This window comes from Mastigoproctus giganteus, chromosome 2 (assembly GCF_048544385.1).
Source record: "Mastigoproctus giganteus isolate SK-2022 chromosome 2, ASM4854438v1, whole genome shotgun sequence".
NCBI classification, from domain to species: domain Eukaryota; kingdom Metazoa; phylum Arthropoda; class Arachnida; order Uropygi; family Thelyphonidae; genus Mastigoproctus; species Mastigoproctus giganteus.
The window spans coordinates 96,713,912-96,726,295 of record NC_143576.1 but is presented as its reverse complement, the minus strand read 5'-3'; the positions used below and the strand labels follow the sequence as shown (position 1 = coordinate 96,726,295).

At 36.9% G+C, this 12,384-nt stretch overlaps 1 protein-coding gene across 1 annotated transcript in view; it reads right to left on the bottom strand.

The window, feature by feature from the left end:
• Positions 1–12,384, bottom strand: part of muskelin (muskelin 1) — a 577,242-nt gene that overhangs the window by 436,714 nt on the left and 128,144 nt on the right. The window contains exon 4 of the mRNA XM_090389985.1: positions 477–565. Within this exon, the coding sequence (XP_090246111.1) occupies positions 477–565 (89 nt within the window). The remainder of the gene's footprint in view (positions 1–476; positions 566–12,384) is intronic.

Below are 12,384 nucleotides of genomic sequence, written 5' to 3'. Positions count from 1 at the left end.
GTCCTGGAACATTTTCACCCTATTCTGTATTAAACAATACATAAGTATAGTAATTCAAAAAAAATAATAATAAATTCACACCCATTTAATTCACAGGAAGAAAAAATGTATAAAAAACTTATTAACTTAAAAAAAACTTGTTAACTATGCATAAAATCTGACTGATTTGTAATTTCAACTCACAAGGCTTTCTCAGTCATATCTGCTTATACAAAGCACAGTCTCTCATGTGTTTAAAATGTTCAGTGATGCTAACTTTCTGTTAGCATCATTGAACATTTTGGACAAAAACAGGTATTGCAAAAGTTCAAAAGTGCACATTATTACTTCAAGAATTAGAGTGATAACATTAATCAATTCTGCTGATAAAACTTTTCATGTAGCATACACAAGTAGTATTGAAAAAAAAAAAGTGAACAATGATTATATAACACGTGAACTTATGAAATTAAGTAATCATTTTAAGTCAAACTCACCAATTTTGATATAGCGACATGCAAACCTATTACCTCCAATAGAATGCTTTACTTTAAAGGTTTCAGGTAAATTATCATTCTTCAATCCACTGAAATAAATTAAGTACAATTAATATATTATTAACTAAATTTGAAAAAGCTTATAAGTGTTAGCATTAAAAGTGTACTGAGGTAAGCAAGCCAGACTAATACGAAACAAATCTATAAATAAATGAAATCACATAAAACATGATGCTTGCACTGCTATGTGTTATCTACTTTAGTTCCTGATGATTCTGCACCACAATACTCCACTGCTGTTGTCCATCCACTCATCAGACTTCTTGTGACAAATTAACATGCTTCTGCATTACAAAACTATCTTGATCTAACACCTTGATTTGAATAACAATGTACACCTAGCATTTGCAAATTGTTTCTAAGCACCAAATTATTTTTAAACAAATTTTTCTTATTTTTTTATTTCTTTCCAGATTTTATGAATCAGCTGAAGATAATCTAATAAAATTATTATCATTATTTTTAAATAATTTATATATTTATTCTAATATATAAATTATTTTTAAATATGGCATCATATAACAAGAAAAGTTATAAAAAAGAAAATCAAAGTTTTAACTCTGAATGGAAAGAATATTTTGCATTCACTAATAAGTGTGGAAAACTAGTGTCTTATCTGCAACATACTGCTTGCTCATTACAAATTTAGTAATAATGTCATTATGAGAAAAATCATAGTTTAACTCAATATCTTCTCAATTCAGAACTACTGACAAATAAACTGAATTCTTTAAAATCTGCCATATGTAATTAGCAGATATTATTGTCATCTTTTAGCATTGAAGCTGATTTGATGACCAATTCCAGTTTCATTACATCATGAGAGACTGCTCACACTAAACATCCATACACTGAAGGAGGATTCATTAAGAACAATGTGGTGGAAGTCATTAAAATTTTATGTCCAACTTCAGATTAATAATGCAAATTCCAATTTCACTTCACACAAGAGAGCTGCATATTTCTGAAATCAGAAAAGATTTTGAGAAGAGATTGAAAAATGGTTTAAAAACCTGTGTAGTATTCATTTTAGCTCTTGAAGAATCCACAGATATTCAAGATAATCCATAGGTTAACTGTGTTGGTTTCTTATGTTTCCGTAAAACTGTGAAAGAAGAAATGCTACTAAATAATGTTAAAGGAGCACCTTACAGTGTTGATATCAAGCATGCTCTTGATACAACACTGGCAAATGACAGTGTACTACTAAAAAGCCTTGGGTGACAACTGTTGGAGCAACTGCAATGTTGGGTAAAAAACTATTGGTCGTGTTGGTATCTTAAAAAGCAACCCAAGGGTTCGACTTTCTGGCCTGTTCACTGCATAATTCACCATGAAAATTTCAAATATTATAATGCTATGAAAACGGTTCTACAAATTACCAATTATACCACACAAATGCAAAGGACCATTGTGACTCCAAATATTTCTTTTAAGTGCTGCACCCTGAAGACTACCTTAATGACCTTAATGAAATATCTTTCTATTGCCTTGTCGTGTGGGTCGTGTTCAAAGCCGCTAAGTGGATTTTTCTTATTTATTGATTTGAAATTATTGTTTTTCTAAAACTTTTGATTTAAATCTAGTAGTATAACATTATTTTGTGATTTTCTGATTAATTTGGTGTATTTATTCTTTACTCGGCCTTGTAATTGCATAAAAGTATCAGTAAAGGCTTCCACGTGTTTCAACTCCGGTACCGTTCGTAATTTTCCCGCCTTTGTGATACGATAGTTATATACCGTACTAGATAGCGTTAGTTGAACTTCGTTAGCAGTTAAATTGTACGTTTAAATAAATACATATAACGACTTAGATTACAAACGTAATATAATTAATTATATTTAACATAATTAATAATATAACATAATTAATTATAATTAATTAATAAATTAAGAGAATCATGACTCAGACCAGAGCGGCAAAGCAAAAGGCTCAAGCTAATGGAAGTGCTGTGGCTCAGAGGACAACTGAGGGGGGCAGTTGTCCTCTGACTCACAGCCTTATAAAATGCACTGTTTGCTTGATGTTTGCAGAGCAATCGGGTACGGGACATGATACTGCCAAGGGGGATGTCTTTGTGTGTGCGCGATGCAAGGAGTGTATCGATATCAAGCAACAACTCGGCGTTCTTGTGGGCCTATATGAGAGCTTGAAGGACAGGGTGGATGCCCTCGAAGAAACTAAATTGAGGGGCCCATCAAGCTCTCAGCTGCCCACATCAACGCCAGAGCTTGCACTTGGGCATCGCGTGACACAGAGACAACCCCCAAGGCAGAATGCGCTGGTCCCGAAGGAACTAGTAGTTGTTGGTGACTCTATTGTCAGGGAAACGGGGAACATGCTTTGTAAAAAAGATAGGTGGAACAGGACCAGGGTATGTCTGCCAGGGGCAAAGGTTGATGACGTTGTAGAGCGAATATCATCTTTTAAGGGCACAAAAGGTGATATAGTTATACACGTTGGCACTAATAATATTAAGAGTAGGAGACCGGCAGAATTACTTAACAAGTACAGGTCACTGTTGAACAAAAGCCGAGAATTAGGGTTGAATTTGAAAGTGTCTGCAATTCTGCCCAGACACGATAGGAGGGAGTATATGATGAGAGCCTTGTCGATCAATTAGTCCCTGGAAAGATTGTGCAAGGCTCAAGGGGTAGAATTTTTTTCAGCCTGGACTGTACTTGTTAACAGGAGAGATTGCTTCTACAGGGATGGGATACACTTAAATAGAAAGGGTGCAAGAATATTTGCTGATGCTATCGAGGTAGTGTTAGGTGGGTCGGAAAACTGCTAGCTTGGGGGGAGACAAAGACCAATAGATTGACATTAGCCACTGGCAGAGGTGAAAGAGATTCTTGCACTGCTTCTATTAGAATGAGCAGAAGCCTGGAAAACAAGATGCATGGTATTTCAGAGACTGCTGGGAGCCATTGCGGTACAAGTAAACACATGGGTTGTGTTAGGGTAGCTAAGAATAGAAACAGGTGCAGGTATACTTGCGTGTACCCCAATGCTAGGAGTTTAGTAAATAAATTTGATGAATTTGAGGTATTGCTCAAAACATCAAAGGCAGATATTGTTGGGATATCAGAGACGTGGTGTCACACAGATATAAGGGATGCAGAACTGCAATTTGGGGAGTACAACGTCTACAGAAAGGATTGACAGGATAGGAAGGGGGGAGGGGTTATGCTATTAGTTAAGAAACACATAAAAACCAAGGAAGTGAAGCCAGTCGACATCGCCGGACAGTGCAGTGTTGAGTCAGTTTGGTGTGACATAAGCATTGGGAGATCAAAATTGAGAGTAGGAGTGTGCTATAGGCCTAATGACTCTGATGAGTATAATAAGGAACTGTACAGGGAAATAGAGTGGGCCAGTAAATCAGAGAGTCTTAGAATGGGAGATTTCAATTTCCCAGATATTGACTGGAATTTGGGGGCTGGTTACTCACACACTAGCAGGGCTTTTGTTGATTTATTGGATGATTGTTTTCTACATCAGCATGTTCGGGAGGCAACTAGATGGAGTAATACTCTTGATTTGATTATCAGCAGTGATTCTTCATGCATTAAGAATCTGCAGATAAATGAACCACTAGGTAGCAGTGATCACAGTGTGCTGAAGTGGGATTTACTCAAAGAGGTAACTACCATTAGGGGTAAAGGGAACGGTTATTGCTTCCGTAAAGGCGACTACAATGGACTGAGACAGTATTTAAATTCTATACAGTGACACCAACTGATGATGTTACCAACAGCAAATTCAAAATGGGAAGCATTCAAAGAACTTATCTTGGAAGCTACTAGGCTTTACATACCAACTAAGAAATATTGTTCAAGGTTTAGGCCAAAATGGATGTCAGATGAACTAATGAGGCATATGGCAGAGAAGAAAAATACATGGGATACTTACAAATTAACACATGACACAGAAGCCTATGATAGATACAAGTTGATATGCAACCAAGTTACAAAGGAGGTTAGGCAGGCAAAGGCAGATTACGAGAAATCCTTGGCAAGGGATGCAAAGAAAAACAGCAAAGAGTTCTTTACTTATGTAAACTCTAGAAGGAAGGGGATGAATCAGATTGGTCCACTTGATATTGATGGGTCAACTGTTGATGATCCTGCTCAGGTAGCTAACAAACTAAATGAATATTTTGCATCGACATTCACACATGAGGAGTTATTCAGCAAGGGGAATGCCAGAGGTGTATTCAACTCTAGCAGTAAGCTACAGAATCTTGAAATAACTGGGAGTAAAGTGGAGGAGAAACTGTTGAAGATAAACACAAGAAAGGCACCCGGGGTGGATGGGATCTATCCAGTTATATTAAAGGAGGCAGCAAAGGAAGTAAGCAAACCCCTAGCCATAATTATGAGAGCTTCCTTGGACTCAGGGGAGGTACCCATAGACTGGAAATGTGCAAATGTGACCCCAATTCACAAAGGAGGATCAAAGGCTGACACAAGTAATTATAGACCTGTGAGCTTAACTTCTGTTCCAGGAAAATTAATGGAGGCACTGGTTAAAGAAGCACTGCAGGATCATTTAGACAAGAATTCAGTTACAGCTCAGACACAGCATGGTTTTGTTAAGGGGAAGTCTTGCCTGACCAACTTGATTGGATACTATGATGCAGTCACAAAATAACTGGATGCAGGGAATAACTTTGATATTATATACTTGGATCTTAGAAAGGCTTTTGATACTGTTGCACATGGAAGACTGCTACACAAATTGGAGCAGTGTGACATTGGAGGCAAATTGCTGCTATGGATAAAGGGGTGGTTGAGGGGGAGAAGACAGAGAGTGGTAATCAATGGACACTGCTCATCGTGGACTAATGTTATTAGTGGAGTCCCTCAGGGCTCAGTGTTGGGTCCATTATTGTTTTCTGTATTTATAAATAATAATATTGATGATGGTATATCAAGCTTAATGTCCAAGTTTGCAGACGATACAAAGGTTGGCAGGGTTGTCAAGGACACTACTGACACTATGCTGCTGCAACAGGATCTGGAAAGGTTGAGCAGATGGGCTGAGAGGTGGCAAATGAAGTTTAACATTGACAAATGTAAAGTACTACACATGGGAAACAGCAACCCCAGAGCAACGTATCAACTCTGTGGTACTACACTGACAGTGGTAGAGAATGAAAGGGACTTGGGGGTGGTTGTGCAGGCAGATATGAAGTTCTCTGAGCAGTGCAGACGGGCTGCAAGAGTAGCTCATGGAGTATTGTCAATGATATACAGGAATTTTTCCAGCAGGGATAAGGAGGTGATTATTCCATTGTATAAGGCAATGGTCAGGCCACACCTAGAGTACTGTATACAGGTCTGGAGGCCTCATTTCAAGAAGGATGTAGAGCTGCTGGAACGAGTACAGAGAAGGGCAACAAGATTAGTGAATGGAACAAAGGGGTGCTCTTACGAAGAAAGGCTTAAGTTTTGCAAATTACAGTGTCTGGAGACTAGGCACCAGCGAGGTGATCTGATAGAGGTGTATAAAGCCTTGAATGGTTTAAGCATGCTCAATGCTGATGGGATTCTTCCTCTAGCTCAGAAAAATCACCTGAGAGGGCATAAATTCAAATTGAGGAAAGACAGATGTAGGATAGACGTGCGGAAATTTGCCTTTAGCCAGCGGGTGGTTGGTTGGTGGAACAGACTTCCATCCCTTGTGGTGGAGGTTGATAGCCTAAATAAGTTTAAGGCTCAGCTGGACAGATTTTTTGAACGAACAGAGGGGTGAAGTGGAAGTGGGTTTTTTTTTTTTTTTTTTTTTTGGCTGATGCTGCATAAGCTTGCTTTCTTGCATCAAATGCCTCTACTAATGCTAATGCCTTGTAAGATGCATACCAACCTAAAATGTTTTAAACTGGCCTGATGATTTATGCAGATGCACTGCCAATTTTCTTAAATAAGGGGAAAAATCCTATCCACAAATGTAAGATAAGTGTGTACAAGATTTGATGTTTTTGACTGATGTAATATAGCATTTACCAACTCTTAAGTTAATACTAAAAGAAAAAGATAAAATAATTTCTAATTTCACTCATACACAACTTTCAGCTTTTTCAAATGACCTTGTCATAAAAACTTTAATTGCTTACCCATTTAAACAATAGATCCCCTGAAACTGAAAACTCAAAGTAAATTACAACTGATTGAAGAATACAAAGTTAGGTTTTATGATTTGAAAAAAGCTCAAATTGTGTAACACCTTTCTTGTATGACATTCATGCTTGATATAATCAGTGACAGTATATTAATTCCCAAAACTGTGCTTCTGTCATTGAATATGGACATTGTCTGAATATGGTGTCACTCAGAGGTGTATTGCTAAAAAAAAAAATAGTACTAGAACGCTCGTTCTTCAGAAGACTATATGATAATGCCACATCAAATGTACAGTAACTGAATCAGAGTTCAGACTCATGGTTCATAGAACAAGCAGTTCTAGCATTCGGCTCATGGCCAATCAAAACGCAGCGTTTGCATGCATCACAGTATATCTCATTCATTGGATCTCTTTATCTAACACATCGTACTTTAGTAAGAAACATTCAAGTTTCATTGCAAAATTTATATTTTTGTTTAATATGTAGACTAGTGCAAATACATCATTTTAACATAGCTATCTACCAAAGTAGTTAAATTAATTAATTAAATTGGCACCGTTTTGGTTATATCTCATATTGTGATTGCCTCCACAACGAATTGCCATGGAATTGTACTACCTTGAATAAATAACACTTCACCAGTGGAGAAGACTATTGTTATTTATTCTTAGCAGATACCACCACCCAGATGGCACCGTTTCAAAGCTTGTTGGCTTCTCTTCAGTGGGTGGGCAGGTACCCTGGTGTTGCAATAGTGACAACCCAGTTATGAAGTATAACTTCACAATATGAGAAATGCCTGATGGTGCATAGTGATATAGACTATAAAGTATTTAAGGGCAAAGGCATAATATATAAGTTAGTGGAAATGCATCATTTTAACATAGCTATCTACCAAAGTAGTTAAATTAATTAATGTTTAATAACCAAAATGATGCCAATTTAATTAATTAATTTAACTACTTTAGTAGATAGCTATGTTAAAATGATGCATTTTCACTAACCTACATATTAGTCATTCTACCTCGTAGCATGAGACCTTTGCCCTTAAATACTTTATAGTCTATATTTTTGTTTTTAAATAAATTTTTAAACAAATCTATTAATTTTAAAGATTACTATTAATATATATTTTTAGTAGCAATGGGTAAAATATATATTTCTCCCTCCCCTTTGATTATGCCATTGTTTCATAATATTAGGTGTATAAATTAAATGATTTTCTATTATGACATTTAGAAAAAAGTACCAGAACATTGTTCCGGTGCATTCTGGCCCACATACACCACTGGTGTCACTCAAACATAAGGGATGCAGAATTTGAATGTAGGAGTACTATGTGTACAAAAAAGGGCAGACAAGATGGGAGGGGGGGATGATCTAAGTTAAGAATCACATGAAATCTAAGATAATGAATCCAATTGATATAGGTGACCGGTGAAATGTTCAGTCAGTTCAGTGGGAATAAACCCTGGGATATAAGCACTAGGAATACAAAAATGAGAGCAGGAGTGCTTTATAGAACTAATGATAGTGACAAGTATAATGACAACTTGGGCTTAGGGAGGAACAGGCATTCTTCTGTTATCAGATAATGAGTGTAAAACACTGATGGATCCAATGTTTCTATTTAAGAAGATTTAATCCAGTTGGCCTGCCTCCCAAAAATCCACTCGTGCACACCTTCTTGTTGGTAAGCCTTGTTATGTCACTTTGGTGGCAATGAATGTGCAGTGGTTCTCTTGAAGATGCCTGGTCAGCGTGAAGAGAAAAAGATGAAACTCTTCAGCAATTTATTAAATATGACAACAAAACGAAACAAATGGCCCTCAAGTCCCCAGGGGCTTTCACCCTCCCTCTTATCGCAGTGAGAGGATCAGAGTGAAGAGGAGAGTGCAAAGAATCTTTGGGTATGAACAGGCTGCCATTGGGGGACTTCAGTGCTAAAGTTAGAAAGAGACAAAACAGCACAGAAATGGAAACTATAGAACAAATTTTGGAATTAGTGAAAGAAAACAAAAAGAAGTGAAAGACTTGTGGAATTTGCAGAATCTAGAGGAATGACAATAATGAACACTTTTTCAAGAAAAGAATGAACAGAATCTCTGAACAGAAAGTGGATATGGAGGTGATTATTCCCTTGTATAAGGCAATGGTCAGGCCACACCTAGAGTACTGTATACAGGTCTGGAGGTTTCATTTCAAGAAGGATGTAGAGCTGCTGGAACGAGTACAGAGAAGGGCAACACGATTAGTGAATGGAACAACGGGGTGCTCTTACGAAGAAAGGCTTAAGTTTTGCAAATTACAGTGTCTGGAGACTAGGCACCAGCGAGGTGATCTGATAGAGGTGTATAAAGCCTTGAATGGTTTGAGTATGCTGAATGCTGATGGGATTCTTCCTCTTGCTCAGAATAATCACCTGAGAGGGCATAAATTCAAATTGAGGAAAGACAGATGTAGGATAGATGTGCGGAAATTTGCCTTTAGCCAGCGGGTGGTTGGTTGGTGGAACAGACTTCCATCCCTTGTCGTGGAAGTTGATAGCCTAAATAAGTTTAAGGCTCAGCTGGACAGGTATTTTGAATGAACAGAGGGGTGAAGTGGAAGTGGTTTTTTTTTTTTTTTTTTTGGCTGATGCTGCATAAGCTTGCTTTCTTGCATAAAATGACTCTACTAATGCTAATGCTAATATGGAAGAGCCCAAATGGATTAACAACTAATGAAATTGACTTCAACCTCACTAATAGAAGATATACTGTGAACAGTGTTAATGTCCTGAACAAGGTAAATGTTGGAAGTAATCCCAGAATGGTAAGAGGCACACTTGATATAGATGTAAGAAAATAAATGAAAAAACTGACTCGAGTAAATAATACGGAAGGTCTTTGAGATAACACATGAGGAGAAAAAGTAGTATGTAGTGGAACTTAAGAACAAGTTTGAGCTTCTGCAGACTGTTCAGGACCAAGATATTGACGAGGAATACTACAATTGTCTGAAAGTGATAAAGCCCAAAAAACCTATAGGTAAAAGGAAATCAGAAATCTAAAGAAGAAAAAATTATTCAAGAAACACTTGTCATGATGAACTGAAGACAACAAACGAAGGGCAAGTTAAACTAACAAGGCCAAAATCAAGTATACCAGAAAGAGACTCAGAGAGAACATAAGAAGATTTAACACAAGAAAAGTAAAAAAGCATTAAGGGAAAACAAAGGACTTAAATCAGCAGTCATGAGCAGTAATACAGAAAGACAAACCATACTGAAACTGAAAAATAGCATTCAGGAAATAGTCACATACTGAGGAGCAATATCCCAGTTTGTCTGAAACGTAAAATGATGAACCAACGTATACTCCCCACCATGACTAATGGAAGTGAATCTTGGACACTCACCAAAAGAATGGAAGAGAAGCTGAGAACTACACAGCAAAGAATGGAACGAATTATATTGGGAATCAGACTGTTAGATAAGAAGAGAAACACATGGATTAGGCAGCAAACTCAAGTAAAGAACATTGTTATCAAAACTAAAGAACTAAAAAGGTCTTGGGCAGGACACATAGCTCAAAGACATGATGACAGAGGGACTAAGAAAATAACAGAATGGTACCCAAGAGGAGCTAAAAGAAAACCTGGAAGACAACGGCAGAGATGGATAGATGAAATTCACGAGTTTGTGGGTAGTAAATGGATGGCCATTGCACAAAACAGAAGGAATTGGAAAGTTGCTGGAGAGGCCTTCATCCTGCAGTGGATTGAAAATGGCTGATGATGATGAAGTGGAAATGGACATTGCTGAGATTAAAATTGAGACCACGTATATTTGTGAAATGAACTAGGAAGTGTTTTGAGGGTTTAGATCTTTTCGGAGATAAGTTTACTCTATTAGTTTGACAATTCATGGTGTATTCAATAGTAAGAAAAAGTGAGTGGGACATGCTGTATGAAGTAATGAAATTTTTGGATATGGCATACACATTGTAAGAATATACCCAGATCCTTGACATAACGTGGCCTCGACAATGCCCCCGCATACACACTACTCAGACTCCCTCCAGTCACTATCTGCAGAGTAGAAGTAGCAAGATTATACACTAGCTGATCTGGAAGCCTTCTAGAGAGTTACCAATAGGTTTGGTCCAGTGTACTAACTAGCGGCCGGCCTGCAAACACTTTTTTAGAGCTGTACCCTCGAAATGTAAGGAAGATTGGATCTCGCCATGATGTTCATCATAACCTCAAAAGTCATCAGTCATACTGCATGATGGAAGAGATGGGGAAGGGTTGACTAGAACTTGGCTCTGGAAACTAAACATGGGTTCCACCACTTCAAGCCTCCAATAAGCAAAGTAGTGGTATTTCACCGGTTGATGAGAGTCATCTACCACATGTGATGCAGAATATGATGCAGAATCATAGGCTGGCAGAGAGATTCAGATTAATTGTTGTTTGATCGATCATCAACTGATCAAATGATTCATATAGATCAGTCAGTGGGCCTACATCTAACAAAAATGAGTGGCAAGCATAAACAAAACTGATATTTTTGAGTACATTGTACTTTTTAAAAAAAAAATTGAAAATTATTGAAATTGTGATTGTTTTAAAGCTGTATGTCAGGAAACAGCTACAATTTTTATTTTTGCAGGTTTCTGTTAAATGAACACAGAAAAGATTCTCATAGTTTGTTTGATCTTGCCATTCAAATAGAATGCTTGTAAAATTTATCTATATAAAAGTTGAACTGAAACATGAAGTGCATGATGTATATCTGAGGTGTAAAGTATTTTTAAGAAAATACCAAAGCAGAGTATCTAGCTTTGCTGGTATGGAAGCCCTGTCTTACAATAATTTTAATATACGAGCTTTTTGGACCATTCCAAAAGGAGTAAAAAAGCCTGTGCAATGGCTCAGATTACAACTGAGCCATTGCACAGGACAACTTTTTTTTTTGTCCCAGTTTTACTGATTGTATTGCAATCTAAGTAATGCTGATCTAAGTAAGTAATCAAAGCATATAATGCTGAGGGAAAAAAATCTCCATAATCAAATTAATATACAGCCAAATAAGATGCTATTGTTCTTTTCTTTTTAGCTGTTGAAACCCTCATTCATAGTCCTAAATAACTAGCAGCTTCCAGTTTAGACCAATAACAAATGGACAGAATAATGTGGCATTCACAGTATCTGTTATTATATCAGAATTGGTAGTAGTAAGCAAATATCCAAGAAAGCATGGCTAATAACCCTGGTGTCAATTTCAATTTTTGGTCTCAAGTTCAGATCTCCCAAAATGGGAATATCGTAAGACAAATTATTTACTTGTTTAATTAAATCCACCAGAAATTATTTCTTTATTCTCATTTAAATGTACATATTCATTTATATGTTCACTGAAAAGCTAATCAGCTCTTTTTTTTGGTTTTTGTGTTGACTAAAAAGTTCTGACAGTGAAAAACCTTTGTATACGTTCTCAAAATTACGAGGAGGGTCAGCAGGTCATGGAGAGAGGGAGGGAGGGAGAGAGAGAGAGAGAGAGAAAAGAAAAAACAAAGGTTTTCAGGAAAGTGATCTAAACACAGCATTTATTTTTAAAAGTCATCAATCACTAAAAACATTTATATACTTGTCCCATCTTTATAAAATTAGATAACCTGCTGTATAAACAGACATTGATTGCTGTCATAACCACTTAATGTACAGGTAGTT